The sequence below is a fragment of the Pleurodeles waltl genome, chromosome 3_1 (genome assembly GCF_031143425.1).
Source record: "Pleurodeles waltl isolate 20211129_DDA chromosome 3_1, aPleWal1.hap1.20221129, whole genome shotgun sequence".
NCBI classification, from domain to species: Eukaryota; Metazoa; Chordata; class Amphibia; order Caudata; family Salamandridae; genus Pleurodeles; species Pleurodeles waltl.
Genome location: NC_090440.1, coordinates 1,562,073,105 through 1,562,088,109, shown reverse-complemented (window position 1 = coordinate 1,562,088,109; position 15,005 = coordinate 1,562,073,105). Strand labels below are relative to the sequence as shown.

The following is a 15,005-nucleotide window of genomic DNA, read 5'->3' as shown; positions in this document are numbered from 1 at the left end:
ACGACGCATCTTCCCCCACCTCGGATTTCCACACAAGGTGCAAGCTACTATCTCGCTTGTACTATCCAAACTGGATTATGCCAATGGCCTCTACCATGGATCATCTCTATCTGTTATGAAAAAACTACAACGTATCCAGAATTCCGCAGCCAGGCTACTATTACATGTAAAGCTGCAAGCCCACATCTCCCCTGCCTTGAGAGCACTACACTGGTTACCCTTTGCCAGAAGATGCACTTTCAAGCTGCTTTGTATCACCCACAAAGCTATACATGGAACAGGACTGCTTTTTATCAGAAACAAAATAACCAAATACATCCAACAAAGAAACCTCCGCTCAAGATTGACACCCCGCCTTAGAACACCACCATACAAGAAAAAGACTATAGGTGGTACATCCTTCTCCGTTCAAGCAGCCAAACTATGGAATTCATTACCCCCAACTATAAGAGCCACAGATAACTTTCTTGTCTTCAGAAAACTACTGAAGAATTGGCTCTTTCTTTCATAACCACCATATTCAAACAACTATGAACTGCATATGCCTATGTTGATAAATATTTTTTCAGATTATGTATATATTTCTAGTTATGTATAGTTTCTTTGGAAAATATGTATTGCTACTATGTCATAACAATAAAATACACACACACACTCTTTAAACCTGTTTGACAAAGTATATTTTACCCATGGTTCTAATTATGTATTGTATGTGCATATGTGTGTGTATGTATATATATGTATGTATGTGTATATGTTGTTTCTGTGCTTGGCATGTTCGTGGGGCATTGCATGGCTCCTGGGTGGGTTGTTATACTAGATATCTATGAATTCCTGCTCTCATCTTATCACACTTATCTACCCATCATCATATGTCATGTCTCTATCAAACTATCCTCCATTCTCACTCTGACTCATCCCAAATCTTTTCTACTACTTTCATCTCCTAAATAACTCTGCCTAAGCTCTTCCCTCCGCTTCCACATCTAACTCACCAAACCTCACTCTACTACCGTGACCTCCCACACAACCCTACTAAATTCTCCCGCATTTATCTCACCCTGCTACTATGCTCTCCCTAACCCTTCCACATACTCTTCCCTCCTCCATCCCCCTTTACTCATCCCAAGCCTTTGGGTTGAGTAAATTAAGGATATACTCCCAATTAACACTTCTGGATTTCTTTCCTCCTCCACCCCTCCATTACTCCAGTCAATCTAACTAACAAACTCTCATATCTGCGGCTCAAATTAACTCATAATAATACTAAAACTGTACTCATTATTTCCCAATACTAATCCATCACTAATTCTTGTTGGGTTCCAGAGTAGCGTGCTACTCACCAAAAAGCGCTACAACGCCTCGTCAGGGGTAGTAAGCGCTATATAAATACGATTACAATACAATACACTTGGCTACACACACACTATCACAACTACACACATCACAACAACCACCACACAAGAACCACACTCACCTGAATGTCACACAGCAACACAACACACAACCACACATACACAACAGCAGACACACACAATCTGACACAACCACATCACTCACTACACCTTCCTCCACTAGTCAGTCTAATCACACACCCACACATACATGTACCCAATCACATACACAACTGGTGGCACAACATTACACGTACATGTACCTTTGCAACGTGCACACATGGACATAGTTGACAAATGTGATTCTGAAGTCATTGTGGTGCCAACATTTTTTGGCAATGAATACTGGCACCATAATGACATGTCTACGTGTGTGATATGTGTTGTATACCAGTGTGTCCCCATCCATGTCTGACACCCTTGTATTCCCGACATATGCATGTCACAGTAATTTAAAAAAAGTGACAGTGACATGTATATGACTGGAGTGGTAAAGTGTTCCCTTCCTTCGAGTTTGGTGATTTGGGGTGGTGGGGGGTGGGGGGAGGGGTTCTCCGTGGTCCAGTGGCAGTAGCGATCGACGGTCCTGTCTAGTCGTAAGTGGGAGGGGGGTAATGTGAGTTTTCACCCGATTTCTCCTCCAATCCACCAACTCAGAAGTGGAGGTCATACCACCATATTTCGATTCGCAGTAAGGCACATCCAAATCTGCATGGCTGTAAGAGTGGCTGGAGTCACTCCACCAGCCACTATTTCCAGTGACTCCATCACAGCAGATGGGAATCCTTGGCGGAGTTGGCTGAACTCAGGCGCATTATCGTCTGTGCGACAGGCAACATGTAAATATGGTGAGCAGACTGCTAGGCCAGCGGGCAGGTTTTCCGTTGCAAAAGTGGCAGCAGACTCCTTAACGCTAAGATCTTAATCAAGCCTGTAATGTGGTTGCCCAAAGTTATTGCTTTTTTCGCAATACATTATTTGAAAGAACTAGTGTCAAAACTAATCTTAGACTTTCATCTAATGTTTAACTAGTTTGTCCATAAACAATACAAGGAACTTTTTCGCTCTGCGCCCAATTGATAAAGATGTGTTGCTGAATCTTAGTACACTTGAATCGATAGGATTAATTGATAAAACAACTTTGATGCATTCAAAACATAATGGGAATGAATCAGAATATAACCAGATTGATGATAATAATTAAGCACCAAATTCCTAAATTGGTCTTTCATGCTAAAAATGGGCACACGGGTTCAAACAATTGAACAAAAACATCTCTGTATGCACCTAGTCTGAAAATACCCCACCTTAAAAATAAACCATCAAGCATTTAGTAGTTGTATTGCTCCAGACTGCAACCTTCAGCTGGTTAGTCATTTGTTATATTTTACTGTGCATTAACCCAAGGTCGGTGTATAGAGTTTTACATAGAAGAAGCCGAGATGTCATATCTAATAGATGTTGCATGAGTCCACATATGCCTAGCTTGTTCCTTGCAATATTCGATTCCGTCAGCCGATAACTCTCCCTGTTGTGATTTTGTAGGACATACTTGTAAACGCCAACGTGCTACAAAGCAGAGTGATGTTGGCTAAAGAGCCAGTGCTATCTGCAAGAGGCCCTTGACTGTCTGGCTGTGGCCGAGCCTTTGGTCTGAGAGGACTGACCATGGAATAGAGCAATCCCACCCAGGCTCGGTCCGTGATGCATATTTTGAAAGAAAAAAGTGTTAAATGCAGGAGAGATGAACCGAGATATAACAATTATGTTTCTTGCTGTAAATAAGAGAAAATGTTATTGAATGTCTCTCAGTAGCCTGATGCACTTCATATGTCTCTTGAAGACTTGTAACCCAGAGCACTATCCGTTTTGTTTTATTAATCCATCTAATTGCCGCCCTTGAGGTTTTGAGCCACACCTCACATTGATTTAGTTTTGTCAAGTGCGGGGGAAGCAAGTGATAATAACATACAACTAGGGTGCCACCTCCTCTGTGGCTTAAATGTGTATTTTTTTTAGACATACATATTTAAACTTGTCCATTGTCAGTCTGATTCAATGTAATGCTTATTAGCAATAAACATGCTGTAGTAATCTAGCACCTGGAAGAATTGGCCTTGTAATTAAAAGACAAATTGACGGAGATATGCTTCCAGAGCCAAATTGCACACTGTGTACTCAAGTAGCAAACCTGATAAAATCCCAGCTTGACCAAATTGTGATGACCACGGACACATCTTTTACTTAACATACATAATGTTGCTCCAGTGACCAACTTGAGAGCATTTAAAAGAGATATAGTTCGGGTTTTTCACTGTTGAAGAAAGTTATTCTGGTGTGGTTTATTAACAATAATGTTGCATCACGTACGTCAGCAACAATGAATGGCCTTTTATATATTGATCACAGGACATACGTATTTTTGGCTGACTCATGACAGTCTTTAGGGCAAAGAGGTATTGTTGAATGATTGGCGTATTTGAAAATAATCATTTCTAAACAATGTACTGAAAATATCCGGTGTAAAAATTAAAATGTGTTGAAGAAAGAGCCTTTTTTAATTTTTAAGCGTTTTTTAATCATATTCGTACTTAACATATGTTGACTGATGTGCATGCCAAATCCAGTCAGACCTCTAGCTCAACTCTGTCTATAATTTTACTGACTTTCCCTCTTCTACGTGACACTCACTTAGGGCCGCCTGACAGCTCCGTGACTCTTGCATTTAAGTCACCAAACAGCTTTGTTCTAGAAAGTGTGTTTTGCCCACTGACCTCCTGGCATTACATTGTGCAGAACTCGGTGATCTATTGTCATGGTGTTATTGCATCTGTAAAATCTCTTCAAGAGACGTCAAAACACCGGAATGGAGAAAAGCCCCATGCGTACTGAGATACTGAAATTACGTAACAAAACATGCTAAAATGGGGAGTACGAAAGTCCATGGGTGCAGGAGAACAGCAGAGCTCGTCCAATATGAACTGTTGGCTGACAGTGAGGATTTTAATTCAAAGAAAAACATCTCCATCTCTAAAGATTGCCGCTTTGGGCTGCAACTGATGGAGAGCGAAAGCATGCGCCTGCATGGTGCCTTTCATCTCGCAAGCACTCATTTGGCCTAGCCACATTCACATGTCGCACAGCATGGCTACCTGCGCGAGCCAGGCTAATTAACCGCCTAATCCGCTTTCCTTCCCTCGTTTAGCCGTACTTTTCCAAGTTACCAGCGCGTTCATCTCCCTAGCGTTTTTAGATAGTGCACTTGTTTACGAACATTTTGAAATCTTATTCTTTGACCCAAATACATAAAAAAAAAACATAAAATCACAATGATCAGTGCCACTCTATTATGGTCGTTGCGTGAGCGAAATGCCATATATTATACTGATGATGGAAACGGGTATTTGAAGGTCATCAATATCAAAGAAAGGTTGCAGTCATCTGAAATACAATGAAATATTTTTGACCGTAGCTGATTAACAGCAAGTAGCACATGGATTCAAGATGATTTGTTAAAACGGCCCGTTTTCTTTTGGTTGACAAATAGAAAGGTACGCATGAATGTGCAGCATTAGAATTAAGAATTATCTCAAGCTGAAGTGTGCGTTTGTGATGCAGAGTCCAGGGTTGTTACTGATTAAAGGGCCCCCTAGTATGGAGATTGTACTGTAAAGTAAGGCAGGCAAAGCCAGTTATATAAGGTCGCAGAAGGGGGCGCTTGGGGGCTAAGGGAGACGCCCACTCCCATTTATTTGTATAATCTCTTGTAAGAGTTGGTTCTTTGTAGAGGCCACCCCTACTGCGATTTCTGGAATGCATTTATACGACTGACAGAAGCATCGCAAAAAGATGTCTCTTATTTTAGTCTGATTGGAGATATAGCCCAATATTTTAGCAATTTCATCCTATTCTAAAAAAAAAAAAGTTTTTCTAACGACGTTTAGAGGCTTAAATGTGCTTTGTAAATATGAGCCCAGAGATCCTTGATCCAGAAAAAATCCATGAGGTGTGTGTATATTTGTATTTTCCAGTCACATGATATGGAGTGAAGGTGGGTCTGTGGCTAGTAGACCTCCCACTCCAGTTTCTTAGTAGTTCCTGGTGTCTGTCTGTACTTCCGGAAAGCCACCTTCTTGGGCATGGTAAACTGTAAAATTGTGTGAATAAGTGATTATAGAAAATGGAAGAGGGTCCTCCTTTCAATACCATTTTGTTTGTGTGTTTATTTACCTATGTGGTTGACACGTGGTCCATTGTTTGTTTCCCCTGCCCCTCTCGAAAATGTAAGCATTGTGCAGTGACTGCTGAATCCTTTGGAATCTCAACGTATGAGATACTGTAGGGTAAAGAAGAGCCTGCAAACCTTTCCATGGTGACCTGCCCACTATTTTGTGCTGGTTCTCGCAGCGGTACTCTGGTATGCTGTGATCTGCTGGACCGGATACTCCTTGGTATCCAGTAGCTCTGTGGTGATCTTGTGGAGTGTTTAAGTCTGTGTTGAGAGAGGGAACCACCTCTAACTTCAAAAATAGTTCTTTGTGGCTAGTGGTTTTGTCAGTTTGCAGATTTCCTGGACTTCCTTGTTACCATGGATGGAATTAGGCAGTGAGGGGTATAAATGAAATGCAGGACTCATGGGAAAGTGTGATGTGAGCTTATAGTTTGAGAACGCTTGTCTTCTGGGATTTCTCTTTTTCATTCCAGTTTATTGATGCCCCAGCTTCTTGTATAGTATTTCCCCCCCACCCCCCCAGTTTTTCGTTTTTCTGTCTGGTCTAGGCAAAGGGGGGCATTATTCACCGCTGCTTTGTGTGTGATGCAGGATGTTTTAATTGTTATGCATGTTAGGAGAGTCTTCTGATATAGATCCATCAGGATGAACGAAATATAAACTTTCTTCAGTCTTTCAAGGAGCAAACACTCAGTAGTGTTAGGGTAAAGTTCAGAACAACACTGGTAACGGATTTGCCGCCACTGTGCCATTTTTCATATTCACAGTTAACCCGTTACAACTCATGCACCCATTTTTAGTGTGGTTTATTTTGCTGATTGAATGTAAGTGATGCATTTATTATTAGAACATTGGAATGTTGGTAGCTCCATTGAAAACAATGGAGTGCTGCGGGCTTTTACTGGCCGGTAAAAGCCCGCAGCGCCAACATTCCAATGTTCGCTTTGTTCACAGCAACAGCTGTGAACAAAGCCTCACGGAGCCCAAGGGGATTTTAATCCCCTCGGGCTCCATGAACATTTTTTTTTTTTTAATAGAACAGCCTTCGGCTCGGGCATTTAACGCGGGGAGCGGGCCTTTAATAGCCGGTAGAGCCCGCTACGGCAGGTTCTAAGGCTATAGTAGAACCTTGCGGGGAAGAAAACATATACTGTAATATCAGCCTTTACGAGGTGGTCTCTATCATTGATTCACATATCCAATATCAACGCCCTGTGCTCTGAGTTTCATGTAGATAATATGCACTGCTCAAAGCTTGAAACTGAAGTTTGGCAAATACCTGTGGCATGACAAGCTGCCCACTTTGCGCTCTGCCATTTTGCAGGAGCCATGTTTTGTAGAAGTTAGCCTTGATATGTTCCGGTGTCCCATACTCCAACTGAGTGTTTGTTGAACAGTCAGATTGGACAATAGGACAGGCCACGCATTGTAGATTACAAAACTTTGGCAGGATATATTTCTGATGACTACTAGATCCAGGGTCAGTACCTTTTTAAAGTGCTACATTTTCAAATATTCTTTCTTAGGTGTATCCTCTCCGACTTTGTGTATAGCTTCATAAAAAAGAGCAGCATTTTTGAGGCTGAACAATATTTCTGTGGCTCTAATAAAATGAATAATGGTGAACTCCTCTACTTGCGACATGGTTTAATGCTGTCCTTGTGGCGGGGAGATATATATTTTGCTGGAGGCAGTAATAGTTCACATGTTGAAAAAGTCTCTTGAAGGAGTCCAAGTACCTTATGACATCTCTCAATGTTAAGCCACCTGCAAACATGTTGGAACATGACTTGTGACCTGTTCCTCTTACAAAGTGGTCTGTAATATGCCCAGTCCCACTGGGTTGTGGAATCCACCAGTGTCAAAGTGCACCAAGCTGTTTTTGAGAGGGGAAATGGCAATGTGTGTGCCAGTATTAGGCAGAATGGCAGTCAGGAGATTCATGATGAGGTCCTTGTCCAAATGATATGCGGCTAGAATGTGGGCTTGGAACATTTGCACGGGTTTTAGGCATGTTTGTCTTGGTCTGGTCATTCTTCGCTTTTATGGAGTGCAACTGCCTTTTGGTGCTTAGCAGTATGCTCCTTTTGTAGCTGCAGAAAGACTTGCAGGGTCAGAACATGAAATTCAATTACCCTGAACTTCTGGCACCATGTTCCTTCTACTCTTTGTCATCATTGGTTGTGTTATGGTTATGTTGGCATCTCTCCTTTAAAATTTGGCTTTTAAATATTTTATTGATATTAAATAATTATCTCCCGTTCTGATGTTTGGGAGAACTTTGACACTAATTCCACATCTGATCTCGCTTGTTCAGTAACCTTTAATTTTAAGAACTTAGTTGCAGTGTTACTGACTTTGGTAATACTGGTCTGTTGCACCCAGTATTTCTGTGTGGAGTACCACCACATGCGGACCAACTTCTGTAGAAATGAACTACTACATGAAAACATGCAGCAATATTGTTCCGTATGACTATTAGGAGGGCAGTTTAAAAAGTACCACAGCATCCTCACCACACAGGATAAGCAGCACTAAGTTAAGCGGTCACCACACACTGAATATCAGAAGGCAAATCTGTCCTCAGGCACCATGCTACTCAAATAGGTCTAGTTGAACACGCCATTGTCTGTTCTTATGTGCTCTAAGATGAGATGAAGAGGGTGTTCATTTTCTCTATTGCTATTCAGCTGTGATAATATTTTGTAAGTTCAAAACCAGAGACTAGACGTTAGGGTTACATTTATATTGTCTTTTTATACACACACACACCACACACACACACACACACGCACTTTAATGAGCTTTATGAAAGAATGCATGTTTGTGCTGATAGCACCTCTGTTTTACTGCTACATGTTTCATTTATGTCTACATACAGGTGGAAAATGGACCACCTACCGTTCCATGGCAGAAGATACCTTAGAAGCTGCTATCAGAGCCCATAACCTCAAAGCAGGGCCTTGTAAAACTGTAGGGCTTGTCCTAGAAGGAGGAAAAGATTGGACACCCACTCTTTATATCCGATTAGTTCAAGATTATGGACTTGAGAGCGAGGTACATCAGTTATGATTTTGCATGCCTTTTCGTAATCATTATATTGGTTATTGCATTTTTTAACAAGTAATGTAACTTTCATTGATTTATAGCGATTCACTTTATTTATCTCTACAATGAAGGATTCTTATCCTGTTTACGTCTAACTGTAAAAGTATTCCACGCCTTTGTGGTTCAAAATACTTGCACATGTTTTCAGATTCCAAAGCAATACCATACAGATACTGCCCCCCTCACACGTCCCTAGTATCGAAAGATACGAACTCTGTGAGAGCCTAAGAAATAAGGTTCTGACTTATCTCACACTAAGCATAATAGGGAGGTGAGATGGACTCGGTTTTGATCAGCTGTGGAGCCAGCAACCTCCCTAAATTTCGATGCTACAGCGTCACTCTTCTCAAAAGCCCTCTATCTGAAAACAATTTTGGAAACCTTTAGCCCAACAAAGGAGCATAGGCAATAACTGAAAGGAAATGCATCTAATGTAACTAAAAATGTGCTAAACATGTATCTCTTTTTTGTGTGTGTGCTAGAGTTCCATCACAGGACTTTATTTCATATGGTCCAGAATACCCTTTTATTGTGTACATTTCTCTCTTTTGTATGGCTCTCGTACTTCTCTTGAATCCAGAATATATTGGTCTATTAGAGATATTTTGTGTAGGATGCCACCTATGGGCAACCCTGACAGGCGAGGATTATATAACAAAAATCGAATTGCCTTTTCTTACCTCTAAGAGTTTGATCACATTGAATAGGGCTCTCTTGTTTTCAAGATACTACATAAATAGGAGGACGATCCCTCTCATTCCTCTTATCTCCTGACCCCCTTTTTTTTATAGTACTCCAGGACATAGCTTATGAGCTGCTCAGTGGTTGGTTCTTTGGGCCATTAGTTGCTCAAGGAGAGGGGTTGCGTGGCCCTCTCCCTAAAAGGAATCTGCTCCAGCCGTGGACTGCCTGGGGCCATTCGTGGTTCAAGGAGGGGGCTGTGTCCCCCCCCCCCCCCCCCAAAAAAAAGAATCATCCCAGAGGGTGGGTTCCCCAGAGCCTTTCAAGGTTCAGAGAGGGGGCTGTGTGGCCCTTCTCCTGTTGTTATATATGTTTGGCCCCGAGGGTGGGCTTCCAGGGATCCCTCGGGGAGGTAGGCCACATGGCCCCCTCCCTAGAATACTACATTTTGGCCACAGGGGTGGGCTCTTCTGGGCCCCGCTTGGCCCACTCCCCAGAATACTAAATGTGTTATCCCTGGGGTGGGCCTCATGGGGCCTCTAGAGGCTCGGAGGGTTAGGGGAAGGCGTGTGGCACCCCTCCTCATAACAATGATTGTTCCTAGGGGGTGGGCTCCCTGGGCCTCTAATGACTTATGGAGGGGGGGCAGTGCGTCCCCTCTTACCATATACATTGTTTTTAACCCCTAGATTAGGCTCCCCAGGGCTTATTATGTAGAAATGGAGCCCTTTGATTTTTTTTGATCCTGTGAGAGACTCTTGGGTTTGCTGCATTTTTTGCTGTTTTTTTTTTTTTTCTTTCTTTTTCGGCCCTGGGAGGAGGGGGTCCCTCTGGGTTTTCCATGGAGCCTAAAGGTTCAGGGTATCCCTACCATGCCCCCATATATCTTTGTTTTTCATAGCTTCAGGACTGAGGTATAAGTTCACATGTCCTGTAATTGCTGCCAGCAACATTTTTCCCATGTTGCTGGCAGCCAATCAGAGCGCTGGCTGGCGGGATTGAGACTCCCTTGGGAGCAAGATAGCCCGAAGGAAAATTAAGCTCCCTGGGCCAGTCAGAACATTCTATTGTTTAAATTGCCTCTCCCAGTGACTCACACAAGCCCAACCGTCCAAATATACAATTATTTGTGACCCTTCATTTTCCACAAAACTACTGAATGGATTTACACAAAAGGCACAATCTGCGGACCAAAATCTAGCTTTCTGACGAATAGGGTGTAATTCTGTTCAGAAATTTTCGTTGTAGCCTTGTCTAAAAAAAAGTCTATGAAAAATGCATGGGGATTTTACATTTTGGGTCCCCCTTTTTTTCTCTGCCCCCTCTTGATGGATCACCCTAATACTTTCCAGGGAAGATTTTTTATTTATTTATTTATTTATTTTTTTATTAAAGTTTCGTGAAGGTTCCTCAAACGGGGTCAAAGTTATTAGCAAACCAAAAAATGATTGTTGAAAAGTTGAAAACAGTACTATAGCTACCGACTGGCAACCGCCAATAGGTAATATATAACAAACACTCCTATGGCGTGGCCTCTCTGCACCTGACCACTGGTGGTGCCTGGCATCTGATGCGTGCCACCGCGTCTTAGAATCCCCACTCTCTTCCTTCTTAGTGGAAGACAGGCACTCCACAAGCAAATAAAAGATGATAGTTTTTTAACCAAATGCAACAGGAACACGTTTCGGCATTGCTCCCTTTGTTTTTTGTTTTTCTTTATTGAATGTAGTATACAAATAAACCTATTGCTTTGTTGTGCTTAATATCTCACTACACATCCAGATGTTATTAGCTTTTAAATAGGAGTGTGTGAAAGTTGCATAATTTACTTTAGTGTAATGACGTACAATTTTAGAAAAAATATGCAAATTACACGTAATTATGTGAAATGACAGTATGGCATTAAAAAATATATATTTTATGGTGACGTGTCGTCGTGTTAATTTAGGACTTGAGGATGTTTTCTGAGTTAAACAAATATGATCGAAAGCACAAGTACCTCCAATGGCTGCTGCTCCCGTTCTGGTGATTGGCAATGTTCATATGCTAAGATTTTGCCACAAATGAGACATCATTATGTCATGTGGCGTAATTTGGGGAATTTTGCATATCAAGCATAATGTGAAATTTCCGAAATTATACAGACCACGCCAGCGTAATTGAATTTTTGCCAGGGCCTATTTTTAACTTTAGTTCCAGGTCTAAAATGTACATTGACCTCATTAGATTGCTCTTTAGGTGCTGCATTTAGCTTGAAGTGACGCTTTAGAGTATAGATTTTAGATTAAAAATGTTCTCCCTGGTAATCTAATGTAAAACTGTGTGTTATCGAAGAGAGTAGTGCATTCTTGTTTTCCTGTGGCATCTCAGCCCTGAAGTGTAATCTTTAAACGTGATCACTGGAGCAGAAAGTAGTTGAAGCGTCATTAGTCACAGTTACATTGATACATGCATAGAGGTGTTAGTGCTGGTCTAAGCATTCACAACACAAGTCGTTTCCTCCCACACAATCACAATGTAATACCTCTTCGGTGTATTTCGTGCAGGCTTTCAGAAAAACTGACAAGGGTGTTTTACACCGTTTCTTCTGTGTTCAGGGGAATACTTGGGATATAAAATATTATCTTTTTTCCTTCCTGTAGGTTGCACAACATCTTGCTTCTGCCTATGGAGACAAAGCGTTTGAAGTGGCCAAATTGGCAAAAGTTACTGGAAAGAGGTGGCCTATTGTTGGAAAGCGGCTTGTATCTGAGTTTCCTTATATTGAAGCAGAGGTACTGTCATTTAAAATTCAATGTATGTGTTATAAGTTTGTGTTTTTCGTTCTTTAGTCACTCATATGTACATTGTTTGAAGACGATCTACATAATTATACAATAGCTCTAAAATCAGAGTAATTAGGAGACTCCCTCAGGCTCACAGATATTGGCTCTTAATAAAGTGGTTCTTAATATTGGCCTTACTTTGAGGTTTAACAGTTTACATGCGTTTTGAGAGACTTCTTAAGAAATCGTTGTTCTTATTGAACACATACACGTTGATGCGAAAGTACGTGCGTCTATCACACAGTTAACATTTTAAATGTGTTTATTGCGATAGAAGAATACAATAATGCCGACGTTAACAGAAGAACATATGAGCAAGTTCTAGGCATAGTAGGTCGACTGCCCAGCGCTAAGCCCTGCCTCCACCACAGCCTGCTCTGGCATTAGCTGACAATAGTGGTGTAGCTGGACTAGAAGAGCAGAGTGGTTTGGCGGAGGTGGTCATTAACATGGCTGTCCATGCCGTACCACGTTGATTTGCCTGCTCTGCCCAGTAGCACTGAATCCACTTGGTATCAACAAAATAATTCCATTGATTTCCATTTGGCTATGGATTATTACCAGACTGCCTTAGGGCGTATGGAGTGTCCGGACAGTTGCTCTCTCCTTGGTGCATTTAGAATGTCTAGCTAGAAGACCCGGGAGAGGGGTTCCCACCAGCTCTTAGTTGGCAGACTCCATTACCATCCTTTCAGATCACCAGACAAGGGTAAGAATTGAGTGGACGTTTGGCTGGATGGTGATGGAGGCAAATATACTGCATCCGATTGCTCTCTAATCCCTGCCACCACCGTATAATTAAAGTTTGGGTGACATTCCTTCACGGAGAAAAGCTACAGTCCCCCTCTTCTAAGGTGTACATTCAGGCTTAGGTGTTTTAGACCTGGCAGCTCTTTGCTTGTTTTCCCCTGTCTTTTTGTTTCCTACCTCCTCTTTTTGACCATGTGCTGACTTTCATTTTTGCTGCCTTTAGGAGTCTGGCCACTTTACCCCTGCTGGCCAGTGTTAAATGCAAGTTCTCTCTGCCTAAGTTGTATCAGTGATTAGTTTATTCATGATTGACATAATTAATTTACTAGTAAGTCCCTAGTGTAGTGCACAATGTGTGACCTGGGCCTATAAATCAAAAGCTACTAGTGGGTGTAGGAAGCTGGCTCTGTATATACTATGTCAAAGTGAGAGATAGTGTGCACAGAGTCCAAGGGTTCCCCTTAGAGGTTGATAGTGGCAAAATTAGATAATACTAATGCTCTATTTCATGGTAGTGTGGTCGAGCAGTAGGCTTATCAGAGGGTAGTGTTAAGCATTTGTTGTACACACACAGGCAATAAATGAGAAACACACACTTAAAGACTTAACTCCGGGCCAATAGTTTTTATATAGAAAAATATATTTTCTTAATTTATTTTAGAAGCACAAGATTCAAGATTTGAGATAAGTACATAAAATGCAAGTTACTTCACACAGGTAAGTATAGAATTTTGATTCAAAGCAGTAGTACATACAGTTTTAGTTAAAATGGCAATAAGCTATTTTAAAAGTGGACACAGTCCAAAAATCAACAGTTCCTGGGGAGGTACGTTTGGTTAGGTTTCTCAGGTAAGTAAAGCACTTACACAGTCCATCTCCTGGGCATAGGCAGCCCACCGTTGGGGGTTCAAGGCAACCCCAAAGTCACTGCACCAGTAACACAGGGCCGGTCAGGTGCAGAGGTCAAAGGAGGGCCCAAAACGCATAGGCGCCTATGGAGAACATGGGTGCTCTGGTTCCAGTCTGCTAGCAGGAAGGTACCTGCGTCCTTGGGGAGCAGACCAGTGAGGTTTTATAGAGCACTGGGGAGAACAGAAACAGGTACAAAAAACACACACTCAGCAGCACAGGGGCAGCTGGGTGCAGTGTGCAGAGTAGGTGTCGGGTTTGCTATTGAAAGCAATAAAGGGACCCGGGGGTCACTTAGGCAATGCAGGCAGGGCACAGGGGGGCTTCTCGGGCCAGCCACCGACTGGGCTAGGAAGAGGGCCGTCTGCTGGTCACTCCTGCACTGGAAGGTGGTTCCTCTCGGTCCTGGGGGCAGCGGGTGCAATGCTTGGTCCAGGCATCGGGTACCTTGTTACCAGGCAGTCGCGGTCAGCGGGAGCCTCTGGATCCTCTCTGCAGATGTCTCTGTGAGGGTGCAGGGGGGTCGACTCAGGTTACCCACGTCGTCGTAGTCGCCTGCGAGTCCGCTCTGCAGTGTTAGTTCTCTGGAACTCGAGCCGGGAGCGTCGGGTGCAGAGTGTGAAGTCTGATGGTTCCGGCGGGAAGAGAGAGTTCTTTGAAAGTTGCTTTAAAGTTGCAAAGTTGTTGCAGTTTTTGAACAGTGCCGCTGTTCTCAGAGTTTCTTGGTCCTTCGGGTTCAGGGCAGTCCTCTGAGTCCTCAGAGGATGCCGGTCCCTGTCGGATTCGTCGCTGTGCACGTTCTTTGAGTCTGGAGATAGGCCGGTAGGGCTGGGGCCAAGTCAGTTCTCGTCTCCCTTGTCTATGCGGGGCTTTCAGGTCAGCAGTCCTCCTTGTTGTAGGTTGCAGGAATCTGATTTCCTGGGTTCAGGGTCACCCTTTAATACTAAATTTAGGGGTGTGTTTGGGTCTGAGGGGCAGTAGCCAATGGCTACTGTCCTGGAGGGTGGCTACACCCTTTTTGTGCCTCCTCCCTGAGGGGAGGGGGGCACATCCCTATTCCTATTGGGGTAATCCTCCAATCTCAAGATAGAGGATTTCTAAAGGCAG

At 42.7% G+C, this 15,005-nt stretch overlaps 1 protein-coding gene across 1 annotated transcript in view; it reads left to right on the top strand.

The window, feature by feature from the left end:
* Positions 1-15,005, top strand: part of GPD2 (glycerol-3-phosphate dehydrogenase 2) — a 1,016,859-nt gene that overhangs the window by 857,445 nt on the left and 144,409 nt on the right. Inside the window, exons 11-12 of the mRNA XM_069225155.1 lie at positions 8,507-8,682; positions 12,057-12,188. Coding sequence (XP_069081256.1) covers positions 8,507-8,682; positions 12,057-12,188 — 308 coding nt within the window. The remainder of the gene's footprint in view (positions 1-8,506; positions 8,683-12,056; positions 12,189-15,005) is intronic.